This window comes from Thalia democratica, chromosome 1 (assembly GCF_965202585.1).
Source record: "Thalia democratica chromosome 1, ktThaDemo2.hap1.1, whole genome shotgun sequence".
NCBI lineage: Eukaryota > Metazoa > Chordata > Thaliacea > Salpida > Salpidae > Thalia > Thalia democratica.
This window is the reverse complement of record NC_139165.1, coordinates 86824214-86839533: the sequence shown is the minus strand read 5'-3', so window position 1 is coordinate 86839533 and position 15320 is coordinate 86824214. Positions and strand designations below refer to the sequence as shown.

General features: G+C 25.1%; 1 protein-coding gene across 1 annotated transcript; it reads right to left on the bottom strand.

Annotated features, from left to right (window-relative positions):
* Nucleotides 1-6618: 6618 nt before the first annotated feature.
* On the bottom strand, nucleotides 6619-11880 carry LOC145840675 (bax inhibitor 1-like). Its single transcript, XM_082948001.1, has 6 exons — nucleotides 11819-11880; nucleotides 11578-11680; nucleotides 7923-8055; nucleotides 7641-7787; nucleotides 6915-7080; nucleotides 6619-6709 (listed from the first exon to the last, which is right to left on the bottom strand). Exons 1-6 carry the CDS (start codon nucleotides 11878-11880, stop codon nucleotides 6619-6621), a joined length of 702 nt encoding a protein of 233 aa, XP_082804127.1.
* Nucleotides 11881-15320: the final 3440 nt, after the last annotated feature.

Sequence of the window (15320 nt, the reverse complement as noted above, 5' to 3'; positions counted from 1 at the left end):
TAAAATGTAAAGTTATTTTTATTCTCTTCTTTGAAATTTTTTAATTTTTTTTAACAGTATACTTGTTTTAGAGTTATATTTGTATAACTTTATACATTAAATATAATAAACAACAAGATCAAGTATATTGATATATTTTTAGATTAAAGTTTTATTAGTTTGCATAGTGAACTAACTCAAAATTTTTATAAGTAAATAAGCTGTAAATATGTATAACATATTTAATATGCATAATAACATACTCAATTTTTAACTAATTAAAAAAAATTATAAAGATTTTATGAGAATTATTTTATCTTTTTGTTTTATCATTATTTATAAACCTTGTTTAATTAAAATTTTCTATATATTAAACATTTATTTTTTACATAAAAATAAGGCTCTAATTAAAATATACTTTTGTTGTTACTTAAAAAGTTATGCTTTAATATAGTTGAGTCTAAATTAATCTACTGGAATGAATATATTGATTAGTATGATTAGATAACTTTTTTGTCTTTTTAATTTTTAACTCCAGTGATGTTTAAAACTATATAAAAATTAACATTTATTCAGTACTAGTTTAATACTACTTCCGTAAAATTTTAGCAGATTTTTATACATATTTTATTCTACGAAAAAGTACTATGTTGAACTATTCATGTGTTTAACCAGTAAAACTTTAAATAAAAAATTTGCTTTTTAAAACCTTTTTATATAATTTTTAGTAAAAATGCGTTTACAAAATCTTTAAATATTATTTATAAAAATATTGTCTAAAGTATTCTAGAAAAAATTCAATTTAAAATACTTATTTAATAGAAGTTAAATATTAATTAACATATGCATAGTAAATAACTTGTTGATAAAAATAAATTACATGCATTAAAAAAAAATTTAAAAGACTGGTTGTAAACAACTGTTGTTTTTTTTACGTTACTATAGCTTTTAATACTATGGTTCTATAAAATTAAGTAAAATTATATTTTTTATCAAAGTTTTAACTAGCGTTAAATTAATTTAAGAAATATTTATATACCTTTAAAAAGTTGTTGCACAATTTTAGGTAGTTTGTTTTAAGCAGTTTACTAAATATCTTAAATGTATAATTAGTTATGTTATTCATTCGTTGTATAAGTAAAATTATTTAATTAAAGTTGGGATTCTCATTCGTACAAACTTTGAATTTAAAGTTTGTTTGAAAAAGCTTTAAAATAAATTGTTTCATTTAACAGTTGCTAGTAAATACAACTCATTCTAGTAGAACTTTTATATAGTTTGACGAACCAAAAATTTATTAAAATTTTATATGCCTAAATCTTATCTAGTAGTATATTTAATTGTATTAATCGATTATCATTTTTAGTTTTATTAGATTTTAAACTAAAGACTATAAATTAAAAAAAAATACGATGTAATGAAAAAGTGCTTTTCATTAAAGTATATCTTTTATGAAGCTTTTATTATGTCTAAACAATATAAAAAAGTAATCAAAAACTTTTATTATTTTTGATTTATTTTCAAAAAACAAGTTAAGTAACTAATCTTTAAAACTTATTTATAGTGAAATTTATTTACTTCTACTAAAAAGACTTGCATAATTATTACTTTAATTTAGAAAATTTTTTCAACTTTAAATGTAACTCTAAGTAAATCAAAAAAAGAAACTTGTTTGCATCATAATACAGTAAGATAATCCTTAAATTAATTTTATTAATATCATGCAAGATATAAAGTTGTACAAATTTAAGTTTTATTACTATTACTTTACTAATAGTATAAAGATTTATTTGTTGAAACACCATATGATGAACGAAACTTGTAAAAATAAATCATAATACAAGTTGTTTTAAAGTTGTGGGAATCAAAAGAAAACTTAAACGAGTCAATAACTTTAGGCTTACGATCCCGAACAAATTCTAAAACCTTAAATCATGATGTATTTCTAATTTAATTTGACAAAAAATCTGTTTTTTAACTATACACTTAATCTGACTTTGTTTATAATAGTACGTAAGGCAAATTAAAGTATACAAATTTATCTTTAATGTGATTTTTTTTAAATATACAATGTATTACGTAGTGCGTAAAAACGTTTGCATGTTTTTAGACATTAGAAATAAGTCTATACTATCATTAAAATCAAGTTACAATCAAAATGGTCAAAATGAATAAAATCTAAAGAAAGTAATATTAAAAACTGGGATAAACAATTTATCAAAAATGTTTTTAAAATCAAATTAGTATAAACATATCACGTACATAGTTGTAAGGTCGAGTTAGAATCGGAGTAGTTAGAAGGTGATGAAGCTGTTAGCTACTTTGCAATTATTCCAAAAGTAGGTTTATGTGGATTTAAGTTTTAGGCAAAAATGATTTCCTAAAACTAGTTTTATATCTATATTTCAACTGTGGTTACATGTTCTTAGTTTGAATTTCTTTATTATTTTTTTTTTCTCAAAAGCTGTTTTTAAACAATCATATTAAATTTTTCGGTCTTAAACAAGCTACATAAAAAAAACAAACTAACAAACTTTTTACATTTTTTTAAAGAAAAATTTTGAAATCCTGGACAGTTGAAGTAAAAACTAAACATAGAATAAAAAAATACTTATAAGTTTGCAAAGGTAACTAGTTTTTAATCAGTTTATGCCGCACGATTCGTTTTTTTTACATGTTTTATTTTAAAACACAAATACTTTTTTTTTGTTATTATGAGTGTTATAAAGACACCTTATGAGTCCTTAACTTAACAAAATTAATCTTGAAGCATTAAAAAACTATTAAATAAGTTTAGGCTAGTAGTAAAACAATAACTTCAACAGTTTGTAAAATATTACATTAAAGCAATTTTTTAGAACTTTACTTTTCTATTAAACAATACAAAACAGTATCAAAAAAGGCACTTACTAATCTATATGTCCCATTAGACAACCAGCATCAACTGTGCATAATAAGTCCTCCTGGTGGATTTAATAACTTCCTTCAAACGTAATAAAATCAATTCAAGTAATAGTTTCTAAATTTAGTTAACAAAAGCACAAGTAAGTATTAACTATTTCGTTTATTACCTAGTTTCGGTTGGAAAAATTCTGACCTTCTCAAAAATAACAAAGTAGTTAACTTTATCTAAATATACTAACCGTATATTTAGCTTACGTGGAAATTTAAGTAAGCCGTAAATCCCGGGTAAAAACAAATTCCAGTGATACTTTGTGATTAAATAGTTTGCTTAGCATTTCATCAAACGAACTTTTTATCATTGTAAGTAAATGGCTTTGTTTATATTTCATTAGACAGATTGTTTCTGAGCTTTATAACTTTTCTAACTATGCTAAACCAACTTTTTGAGTTAAAAACAATAAAAATATATTATATAGTAGGCTAAAAAAGCGTTCAGTTCACTAAAAAAGTTGTAAGACGCTTAAAAAAATTTTGGATAAAATATAAAGTAGCAATCGTAACTAGGTAAAAATAATAATTTTATTTAGTTTATTATGTTAATTATTTCAAAGTTTGTTCCTTTTACAAATGGCCGTCACCGATAAACTGCTATTTTTTATAAAATGATTTACAAATAGATAGAACGAAGAGATTCGAGATTCTAACGTTGGTCGAGAGCATTTCGTTATAGTTTTGTAAACCGGGATAGTAGCAACAATGTTGTTAGGGTTGAGCAACTTAATGTCCTGTATCTTTGAAAAGATTGTACACATGAAGAACTTTTTAAACTTTAAGCTCAATCTTGTTACCTTAAGTTAGGATGATCGAGTCTATTATTAGCGTTTCCTTCTCAGATGAAGAGTTGAATTCTATTATGTTACTTTTGCTAAAAGATTTTAATACTGTTGAAGCATTTTAAGCTCACGGTAGTAACAATGCGTTCGACTATAATACTAAACTCGTTGCTAATGTTACTCAAAGTAGCAAAACGTTTAGGGTTTGTTCGGTCGGAGATAAGTTATTGAAACAATTCCAACAAAAAAAGGGAAGAAGATTTTTTATAAATTAAACAGCAGTTTGAAATCTAAAAAGTGCAAGTTTAAAAGTTTACAGATCAAGCAAACCAGAAGCAAATCTTTAAATTTTAAAGTTTCCGTAGAGAAAAAACTTGCTTACGTCAAAGAACGTTTTTCATTTTTGATTTTATGAAGAAAATACTAGGTTGCGTTTGATAAAGTACCAAATAAAGTCCTTCACAGTAGCACGATTTAGTCGATCTGGTTTAATTTTATTTTATTGTGACCAGGTGGGGCTTACAATTTAAAATTAAGAACAATAGGTTGGAAGCGCAAACAGGATAAACTGACAAAAACACTGCGGAGTTCCAGTTGTAATATATGTATATGTTTATACAAATGTTTGTTTTACCTCAATGTAATCAGAACCTCCCAGAGATTCCACATTAGAAGAGACCAACATGTTTGAAAATCCCTTTAAAGTTGGATGAACACGGGTTTAAAAAAGACTGTCTAACAGGTCATCGGCGATTGCGGAACACTTATTTAACAATTTTGAACAGGCAAAGATTTATAGTGACAGTCATTTCTCAATAAAAGTAAAGCACGTAATGATTATCATTTAAGTTATTTAGAATCATTGTTTATAAACACGTTTAAACCTAACTTATGAAAGCAAGAGTACGTTTATAAATCTATAATTTGTAAGTTTTAATGATTGTTGTTTGTCGCTAACTTTACTACTTAATTGTTTGCTTTGTTTTTATATTTAAAAATTTGCTTATCTTGGTTAAATTACTAATTAACATGTTTAAATTAAGTAATTATAAACTTTTAACCTGTCTTTGATTAATTTAGCTTAGTTATTAAATAGTATAAATTGAATTTTTTCTGATAAAACCCTCAACTGTTTATTTACTTAAAAAATTTACTTTCAAAGTTAGTTGCTTACAAAAGTACTTGATTAGCCTAGCTGAAATATATTTTACTTGTTTATTTAGTAAAACTGTTTTTGTACGAATCATGTCTAAAATTTCTGTTTAATGTACGTAGAACAAAAAGACATTTTAATGTAGTTCGAGAAATACTATTTGTGGCGGCAAAGTATATATTTTGTAATTGTCTTGTTTTGAAAAAGTTTTTAATTTTGGATTTTATGTAGAAAATATTAGATTGCGTTTGATAAATGTATAAGTATTGAGTTTTTGTTTAAATCTAGTTTTACAAAACTAAAAGTTTCTATATCTAAAGTTTTGAATATCTAATTAGTTTTACTATCAATCGTTAAAACAGCATTAAAGAAAAAAGTTAAGAAGAATATATACATAAAAACTGTATTTTAATAACATACCTTGTTTCATATTAAAACGAATAAGGTAATTAATATTTGAAATATTTTAGAAAAATAATGAAGAAATATTGAAGCTATCCTAAACGTTTTACTTTTCGAGAAAAAGTGTTTATAATTATTAAATTATTATACGAAAACAGAAATATGTTCTTTTTAATAAATCAAGAAAAAAAAAAGTGATTTATTGTTTTAACTAAAACATATAACTTACATTGTTTGAAACAGTATAAAAGTCTATAATGAATTGGTACTTTTAAAATCTTAAAAATATGGTTATAAGTAATTTATTTGAAGATAATTTTTAAACTGTGCGAGGCTAAGATAGTTTGACTCTTTTACTTTTCATTCAAGCACTCAAGAGTAAATATTGGATTTCGAAACTAAAAACACTTTAAGTTTGTTGTTTTATCTGCACTTCAAAGTGATTATATACTTTCTTCTATTTGAGAAATAATTGTGATATAAAGCTTTCATATTTAAGAAGGCTGGAAAAGGCTATGAAACATTCTACTTACTCATGCATTTTAAAAATTTGTAGGACTAATTTTTTTCATAATAAAAAACTTATATTTTTAAAGTTTGTTTCGGGATAAAGTTTTTCATATTAACAAGTTTGGTGTATTAAACATTAATAGAATAACTTATTTAAACTAGTTCTAACACAACTAAAAAGATAAAAAAATATATATTATTATAGCCGTTTATAAATAAACCACTAGTACTTCTAGTTGAATTTTATTGAAGTTTAAATTGGAGTTTTATTTACTAAATATTTACTCTTAAATGGAGACGAGTTAACGTTGCACGAAGAGACTTTTGCATGAAGGGTCATATTAGCACGTAGGCTCAATTTTGCACAAGGGTAAGTAGATTGAATAAAAATTATACAAACTGTTTTTTTACAGTACCTATAAATACCGAATAATAAGTAGTTCTTATTAGTTTAATTAGTTTTTAAGAGATGTAAGTAGCTTGGTATTAAAAGCAAATCAAAATAAAGCTTACTTACCAAAATTTAGTGTCTAAAGTTTTTATAAGATTAGCTGAAGTTTAAATTTTTTATCTCCTTACACTTTTTAGTATTATCTAAATGAGTTAAATGAGTAAAACTATAAAAACCTAAATATTCTATAATAAAAATGTTTATGATTTTACGAAAAAAAACAATCTAAAAAACGTTTATTTCAATCAGTATAAATTGTTTAATTTTGTGTATAGGACTAAATACGAAACAAATGACAAGTATTATATTGTTTTAACTTATTATAAAAGAAACTACATGATTCTAGAACCTAAATCCTTTTGCATCATTTTTTTTGGTACATCAATTTAGTCACATCTTATTTTCTTTTCACTAGTAAAAATGCTGAGAAGGTCGTCGAACAATCTAATGAAACCAAAACCTAGCAGAACGCAATGTCTGTCAGAAATATTATAGTTTACTATCAAAACGATTCTTAAAAGAGTTTTAAATAATAAAGTATTTATCCAGATTCTAACCAATTGGTCTCGTTGATTTTTAACAGCGTTTAATAATAAATTTGTTGTAAAATCAGACCTACCTGGTGTTAAATTAAATCTACAAATAATTCGAAACTCAATACTTTTTTAAAACTACAACGTACACAATGTAGTCCTTGTCTCCATCCATGTGGCTTTCAATGATCATTTGAGTGTCGTAAATAATGAAAAATCCAGTGATAAAGGCGAACACAGAAAAAAATACGGCAAAGCTTGTCAGTCCAAACATAGACACGAAAATGCTTACAAGAGCCAAAAAAGACGTCATACCTGTTAAAATTAACAAAGTTAAATAACATCTTCTTTTGTTTTAGGTGTAAAAAAGTAAGTTAGAAACTAATATATCCTTTAATATTAACATGAAAAATACCTTAAACGTGCTAATTAAACACATATAAATCAAGTATAACAAAATGTCTTCTACATGTAATCGGAATGACTATCCCTATGAAACTGAAAGAAACGACTAAGAAATTTATCTTGTCTATTATTAATATACAACAACAATTCTAACAAAACAATATTTCAAAATATCTTGCAAGTATTATAATATTAATAATAAAGTTTAAGCAGGTAAAAAATTTTAAGTCATTTATGAAAAAAAACAAAAGCGCTTCAAAAAGGCAAAACTTAATAAAAAATCAACTTATATCCATAAATTCACAAGTGCAGCTAGACTTAAATTTTATAAATCAAAATATAAAAACGCAATCGTTCAAGTTTTCAGTATAATAATTTATACTTATACTAAAAAAAGATTAGTTTATTTTTATAAAAAATACAAATATATTAGAAAACTGATTTTTTATATCAAACATTACCCAACATACCGTATGTATTAATTAGGTCCCTTCTTTCAGCAACTAGTGAAGCTATAGTGAAACATGCGAACATGCTCATACATCCAGTGAGTGCAGTAAGAACTATAGAAGGATCAACTGTCATGGCTTCCGTAACATTTGGTGATGTTCCCATTCCTGAGGAAATTTTTTATATTAAAAAAAACTAAAATTATAGCTTTAGTTATTTAATAATACACAATGAGTAAATAAGAAATGATTTTTATTGTTCACAAACATGTTTGAAATAAAAAAAATAATTTTCTAACTTACCAAGGCAGACAAAAAGAGCAAAGATAGCGAATAGTCTACTCATCACATTGTTATTACTGTTGGCTGTATAAGCGATATAAAACATTGAAAGCAGACCACCGATCAGAATGAATGATTTTTCAATGATTGAAAGCTGTAGAATATTGATAAAAAAATAAAGTTAGTGCATGTTCTGTCAGGAAATATTAATTTGAAATTTTCAACATACAGGACTTTTTTTAAATAACGACCTTATTTTAAGCAATAAATTTTAATAAAAGCAATAAAGTTAGTATACCGACTAAACTCAGGTTACTACATTTGTAAATAAATCAAAAAAAAAATCGCTTTTTTAAAGACAGATTAGAAAGTTTTATTTTCAGTTATTTATGTTCAGTTAGATCAGGGGTCGGCAGGCAGTTAGTGGTCGCGGGCCAAATTTCAAGTTTCCAAAATCTTCGCGGGCCGCAGTTTTAGTTTTATTGACATTAAAATAATCTTTTAGCTTTAGTCACACTAGAGAAAATTTTTACTTTTATTCACCTTATCATTTTAAATGACTTTTAGCTATACATAGAATGCCTATTTAAATCAATATTTATAAGAATAAAACTTACATTGACTAATATACTTAAGTATTAATGAACTATGTACTTTCATAAGCACTTAATATGTTAAACTTAATACTTTTTTAATTTTACTTACAACTTAACTCTCTATAAAACCCAAACTTGAAAGAAAGTTTACGGGTTACTTTTTAATTTGTTATATTATCAACCCCTTTTTTCATACTTCTAAGAATATTTACTTCAAAAAAAGTTTTTGCGTGTTAAGTAGTTTACATTCATTAAACAATTTAGTTATTAGTTAACTTAATAAAAATAATACCTGTTTGTATTCCAGAAAGCTAGAACAAATTCTTTAACATAATTAATTCTCGAATACTTAAATAAAATATCTTATTAGTAACTAGTCTTTTACATGGTTGCCACTTAAAAAGCAAAATGTCTAAGTTGTATCAAACCAGCCTGAGTTTATTTAAAGTTAAAAAAGTTAATAAATAGTTGTTAATCAAGCTTAGATACCTAGTTAAAATATCATCATTATCAAAAAGTACATAAAGTGTAAGAAAACAAGAAAAAATTGCAATTAGTAAACTACACTACAGTTCTAAAAACTAATCTGGGAATTAAAAGATTTCTTTAAAGTGTTTGAAATAAAATTTTCACACACACCTGAGTTTTCAAGCTTCTTAAATAGCCTGTTTGTGTAGCAATTCAGTTAAAACAAAGTTCACAAAATAAAGAAATAACGAAGGTTATTAGCAGTAAACAAATTACATGCCAAAAAAAATATAAATCAGCTGGAATGGACAATTAAGTTTCTTAAACAATTTTAACAAAAGTATAAAAGTTTATGGAGTCATTAGCGAAATAGAAAAACTTATTTTTTTTTAAGCATTATAGCAATTCTTTATCTGCAATAAGAATATTGCATTTAAAAATATTAATTGTAATTTATAAGACGAGCTACAAGAAAAAAAAGCGTCAGTTAGGAGTTATAGTGAGAAACAATAAAAAAAATCACCAAAGTCATTTCCGACAAAGCACATTATTATCTTCAGTAACTACAGAATAATTAGAAAAAATTGTTAATGAAAGTAATAAAGTAGTAAAATTTATTACCTAAGATGAGTTATCGTTTATAATTGAAAACTTCTATAAAGAATTGATGTTGGCGGTAATGAAAAACTTTTGTTTATTTCTTCAATGACAACATGAAGTCGTGTTTAGGAAATGCATTAAGGTTATAAAGTCGCATAGATCAAATTAGGATTTTAATCAATCTGTTAACATGAGAGCACTGATAGAGAAACTATTGCTCATCTGAGAATTTTTATCAGAGATGTTTTTACTAACTTTGACATTTTAATAGAATTACTTGGTTTAGTTCCAACACGAAGCACAACAATCGGTGAAATTTTACAAGTAAAGGTGCAATGCACCAATACAAATTTTCGGAAGTAGAATTCCTTCTTTTATTTTTAGTATAAAGTTTAATTTAAGTTTCAAAAATGTCTTAAAAAATAAATACTTAAAAAACACTGTTAAGCTACTTTAATATATTTTTAAATAAAGAAATGTTTAATTGCTAAATTTTTTGTGTAAATTCGAAATTTCATTATTTTATATGTAAAAATTGTTTGAAATTCCAGGTTTTTTTTAAAATTCTAAAATTCAAGTTTTTTTCCAGAATTTTTAAGCATATACTTTCAAGTTCAGAGCTTTTCAGGGATTCAAGTTTTTTGGCAACACTGGTTATTCACACTTTAATGTACACAATAATAAAAATAATATTTTGAATTATATCAGCTGCAAGACTTAAAATTTAACATATATTATAACTCAAACTAACACTGTGAGTTGAGCAAAACTTACATAATAAGTTTAATTTGCCACTCTTTCAAGCAAAAAAGCCAGCCTGAGTCAACAAAAACATTCCTGATATTTTTGTATACAAAAAGCAATGCTAGCCAAAAACTTATAAAATGACTTAGTTGGCCTGAGATTTAAAGTCTTCAAATAGTGATAGTCTGAGTGTGTGTCAATGTTTAGTTGTTTATTTGCTTGAATTTGAACTGTTTTGATTAACAATGTACAAATTTGATAAATTTACCATCCCTAAATCTAGTTTACAGCTCCCAAAAACAGCAATTGTGTGTATTGATATGCAAGGCATAAAAGTTAATTTAGTTTGACAAAAACAATGTTTGAAATATAAAAATGTACACCTAACAAAAACTATATTAATTTATGTCATATATATTGTTTTAAATGTGTCTGTAGAAATTTAGATATTACATGTAGAAACAACAATGTTAGAAAATAATTTATTAACTAAACTAAACTTATTAAAATATTAAACAAAATGTGGTTTAAAATATGAGCTTCCTTATAAGTTGGTGTGCATATAAATTAATTTAAGTGCGAAGAAAATTTCTAAAAAATTAAAATGTGTCAAAACATAAATTAAATAAACCTTATTTCTTATTACTATGATATTTTAAATGTTTTTACACTAAAATACAACATTTACAAATAAAATATCTATAAAACAAACTTAGGTATAACAAATATTGAATACGAATTTCTAAGCTATAAAGAAATGACACTTTAGTTAATTACTGTGCATTACTTTTGTACAAAATGGAAAACATTTGCATTTAGTTTATTTAATATATAGGTATAACATAACTAACTTAATAAATTTCAAGCACTCTTTACACTCTTTTTCAGATAATTTCTTGCTGTTGTAAAAAAGCAGTTATTATGAAACTCAGAAAAATATCCTGTTAGAATGCTAATCTGTTATTTTCACATTTTTAAACTAAAGCAGTAATTTCTTCCAATTATTTTAAAATATTATACAGAGACTTAAAACCAAACTAATCATATTAAATCGAATTACCAAAAACATTTAACTTGAAATATATTTTTGCTCAGCGGGCCACATTTACGTGCTCGCGGGCCACAAAATTTTCTTTCGCGGGCCGCATTCCATTAAAAAAAATAACGTGCCCGCGGGCCGCAGATTTACCCTTCGCGGGCCGCAATTGGCCCGCAGGCCGCAGTTTGCCGACCCCTGAGTTAGATAAAACTGAGATAAAAAAACTCACAAGTGGTAACTGCATTCCAAAATAAGCTCCAACAGCAGCGAAGAGAAGTGACACTGACATTGTGCAGTAAACCTTTTTCAGATGGTTTTGGGTTTCTTTTGATCTGATTAGTTTTAAATATTAAAAAACATATAAATATAGTATATAGTAATATAAATTTTGATATACTGATAGTAAATCAAAAAATAAATCCAAAAAAAATTTTTTTTTGTATTGATTAACTTTAAAATAAGATTCTTACATGTGAGAGAAGTCCAGAAGTTTATCTATGTTCGTTTGTCGGTCTTCTTGAAAAGTGGCCATAATTAAGAGATATATTTTATTACTTTGAGTACTTGTAAACCTGTTGAATTCTATTTTTTTTAATAACAAAAAAATATATATATGTAAAGCTATTAATCTTTATGTTTCTTTCTCAAATAAATACACTAAACTAGTTTTATAACTTTTTTTCTTATCTTAATAACTTTTAAATTGAAACAAAGTGACTAAAATACAACTTTCTACATACATATTTTCGTTTATATAAACAGAATAAAAAGTTATAAATTTTCTAGATAAAACTAATAAAAGATTCACGTCTAAAGCATGCTTATATATTAAAACTACACTAATGCAAAACATGTTTTTAGTCCAATTATATAATTAATATGGTTTGTACAGTTTTGTTTGCTTCTAGAACATTGTTTTGACAACTTTAAAGTGATTTCCATATAAAAATTTAAGAGAGTTGTCACACACACAGAGGTTAAAATAAATTTTAATATTACTTTCACAACTTATAATAATACAAATATATTGCGAATTTTTTTTTTGGTTTTCTTAAATGGGGTCTTTTGAAAGTAAATTTTGGAAACCCTGCCATAGGCTATTATAAGTCACCCTGATACTTTACAAATTTTTAGTTTAAGTTAAATTAACTTTCAAAACTTTCTAAAAATTAAGTTTTTAAGATATTTTGTTGAAATATAACAAAACAATGCAACAAATTATTATTAAAAAAAAACTGCCTAATTTTTAGTATATAAAAAAACAGTTATCCTGAGTTAGTCTGACTTTAGAAACAGATAAAAATATCTTGAGTGTTCGGATTTTTTTTTATGTTTATAAAAACAATGTTGTTTTACATGTTCTGTTTTTATGCAATAATACTTAGAGTAACTATTTTTTTTTAATGTCTAACAAGGTTTTTTAAGTTTAATTTTACTTTTTCCTATAAAGAAAACTAGAATAGCAGATAAAAAAAATGAGTTGTATAAAGCTTCTTAAATTATATGCTTATTTAATTGTAGCCTTTAGTTAGTCAAATTTAAAATTCATCATTTTCATACAAAAGTTGTATAAATTTTCAAGATACAGGTAAAATGGTCACCCTGTGTATGATCAAAATCTTTTTTTTTATAAAAGAAAAACTAAACGAAAACTGAGTTTAATAAAATAAGAAGAACCCACAAAGAATTAATTAAATAAGTTTTATGTTTTAATAGTTTAATTAATTAGAACAATGATCTGACAACATACAAAATACTTTAGTTTTAAGAAGGAGATTATTTAGTTATTTTCCTAAAAGTTCACAAAAACACCATAACATGTATAATTTCTTATAAGAAATCTGGTCTTAAATGATTATTCTATAGCAGTGGTCATCAAGCTAATCAAAATCCGTGTACACCAAAATGCAAAAAATAGAATTGGTACACCACAAATTGTTAACAGGTACTGACCCCGAGTATTACTGACCATGACTTTCAATCGGGGTTGACCAAGTTACCCTCTTTCGGACCATGGGCATTAAAGGGCCAGATTGAGACCAAAAGGTCATATTATATATTTATTGAGTTAATGATGAGCAGCAAAAAATAAAGCTTATGCATTTTTATTAGTAGTTTTCACACTTTTTTTAGACACATGGAAAAACTTTAGAACACTTAAAAGCCACAAAGATATAATTTGAAACTTTAATTATATATTCTGGAGATGATGATAATAAGCAAAAAAAATGGCTTGAGGTTTTTTTATGTTAGAAATGTTGTTGAGAGGGTAATAGATTTTATTTATTTTTTCAGAGTTGCCAAATATTTTTGTCAAGTTACGTCCAGGACTTCAAAATATCTTCCAGGTTTTTAAAATTACATATTTTAAATTTTTAATTAAGTTTAAGGTAAAACACTGTGTTGATTATTGTAACAACACTAAAACAGGATAGCCACAGATCAAGCTAAGAAACATTTCCTGACTTTTTCTTACCTTTTCCTGACTTTTTATTAAAATTTTCTTGACTTTTCCAAATCAAATTCATATGTTAAACTTCTTCCAAACTACATATTAAGAAACTTGAAATTATATAAAGCTTTCAACCTTAGACCTTCTCTTATCATTAAGTATAACATTAGTAACAAATAAATCTACTGATTATACAAGTTTCAGTCATTTAACAAAAAAATACAAGTAATTAAACTTAACCTTTGCATAACCTATCTTATAAGTATTTTTAGTGTTTATAGTACTTTAAAAAACTTATAAAGAATTAAGTAAACATAAACTTGTTACACAAAATATTAAATTATAGCTTAATTATTAAGAAGTTGTTTATTTACTTAAACTAAAAAACAACACCTTGACTCTAAAACTCTGCAAAATTACCTTTTGTGTATATATCATAGTTTCACTATGGAAGTGTCCTTGCCACAGATCATCAATGCTAAAAATGCTTAGAAACACTGCTTGTTCTAGTAGGGTGGTTGTTCAATATTTTAATAGAAAATTTTGCAGTTTTTTGAAATACTTTTTTTTTATTTTTAAATACTTGGAAATTAAGTTATTTTGTAAATTTCTAGGAAAGTTTTGCAGTTTTAGTCTAACTTTAAAGAATTTTTAATTACTCTTTTGTATATTTGAAGGCTTAGGAAAAAAGGAATTTTATTCATTTTAACTGCTAAGTTCGACCTTTACTGAAATTTCTTGACTTTTTATCAAAAACCCATATTTTTCCTGACTCTTCCTGACTTTTGTCATTTTTAAAAGCTTTTCCTGAATCCTGGCTTTCTTGACCACGAGCATAAAGTTAATTTTATGGGCAAATTTATTAACTTTTCAAAAAACATGAAACGTTAATGTGAATTATTTTCCTTATTTTAAAAGCTGTCTAAAAATTTATTTTTTATTTTAGAGAACGCATCTTTGTCTTTAATTTAAAAAAAAAATTTGGTTTGGGGTTGGAATCATTTTATGGGGCCCCTCCAAAAATAAAGGTTTTTTTTTGTTTTTTTTTTCATCAAATGGTATTAAAACCAAAAATAAATATTTTTTTTTATATTTTATTTTCTTTTTCCCTTAGTTTGCATGTTATTTAAACTCTTAAATGTTTATTTTATAAATAATGTTAATATCTTTTACGATTTGGCCCAAAATCAAAATGTGGTATATTACACTATCATTTGCCTTGGCCATTTCCTAGATAAAAAATTGATCATCCCAAGACAACATTGTGATTGCAACTTTTCACTATAAAGTCAACAATAGTTTTAATGATATAACAAAAGTGTATAGCTGTCTAAAATGCACGAGTGTACATAATTGCATGAGTTCTCAAAGTTGCAGGAAAATGAAAACGAAGATATTTTTGGACGAAGGGTTATTTTTGCGTAAAAAGACATTTTTACACGGAGAATGTTTTTTGCACGGGTTATTTTTTCTTTAATTTTTGAGTATATATAGTTTTTTTTACTATCACTGTAACCCCT

Bases quoted from the DNA above. Each gene is read 5' to 3' on its own strand.
- LOC145840675 (XM_082948001.1), bottom strand. From the start codon at position 11,880: ATGGCCACTTTTCAAGAAGACCGACAAACGAACATAGATAAACTTCTG. The intron at 11,681-11,818 runs GTAAGAATCTTA...AAAACTAATCAG, and splicing joins CTTCTGGACTTCTCTCACAT to ATCAAAAGAAACCCAAAACC. The intron at 7,081-7,640 runs GTATGTTGGGTA...TAATTTTAACAG, and splicing joins GGACCTAATTAATACATACG to GTATGACGTCTTTTTTGGCT.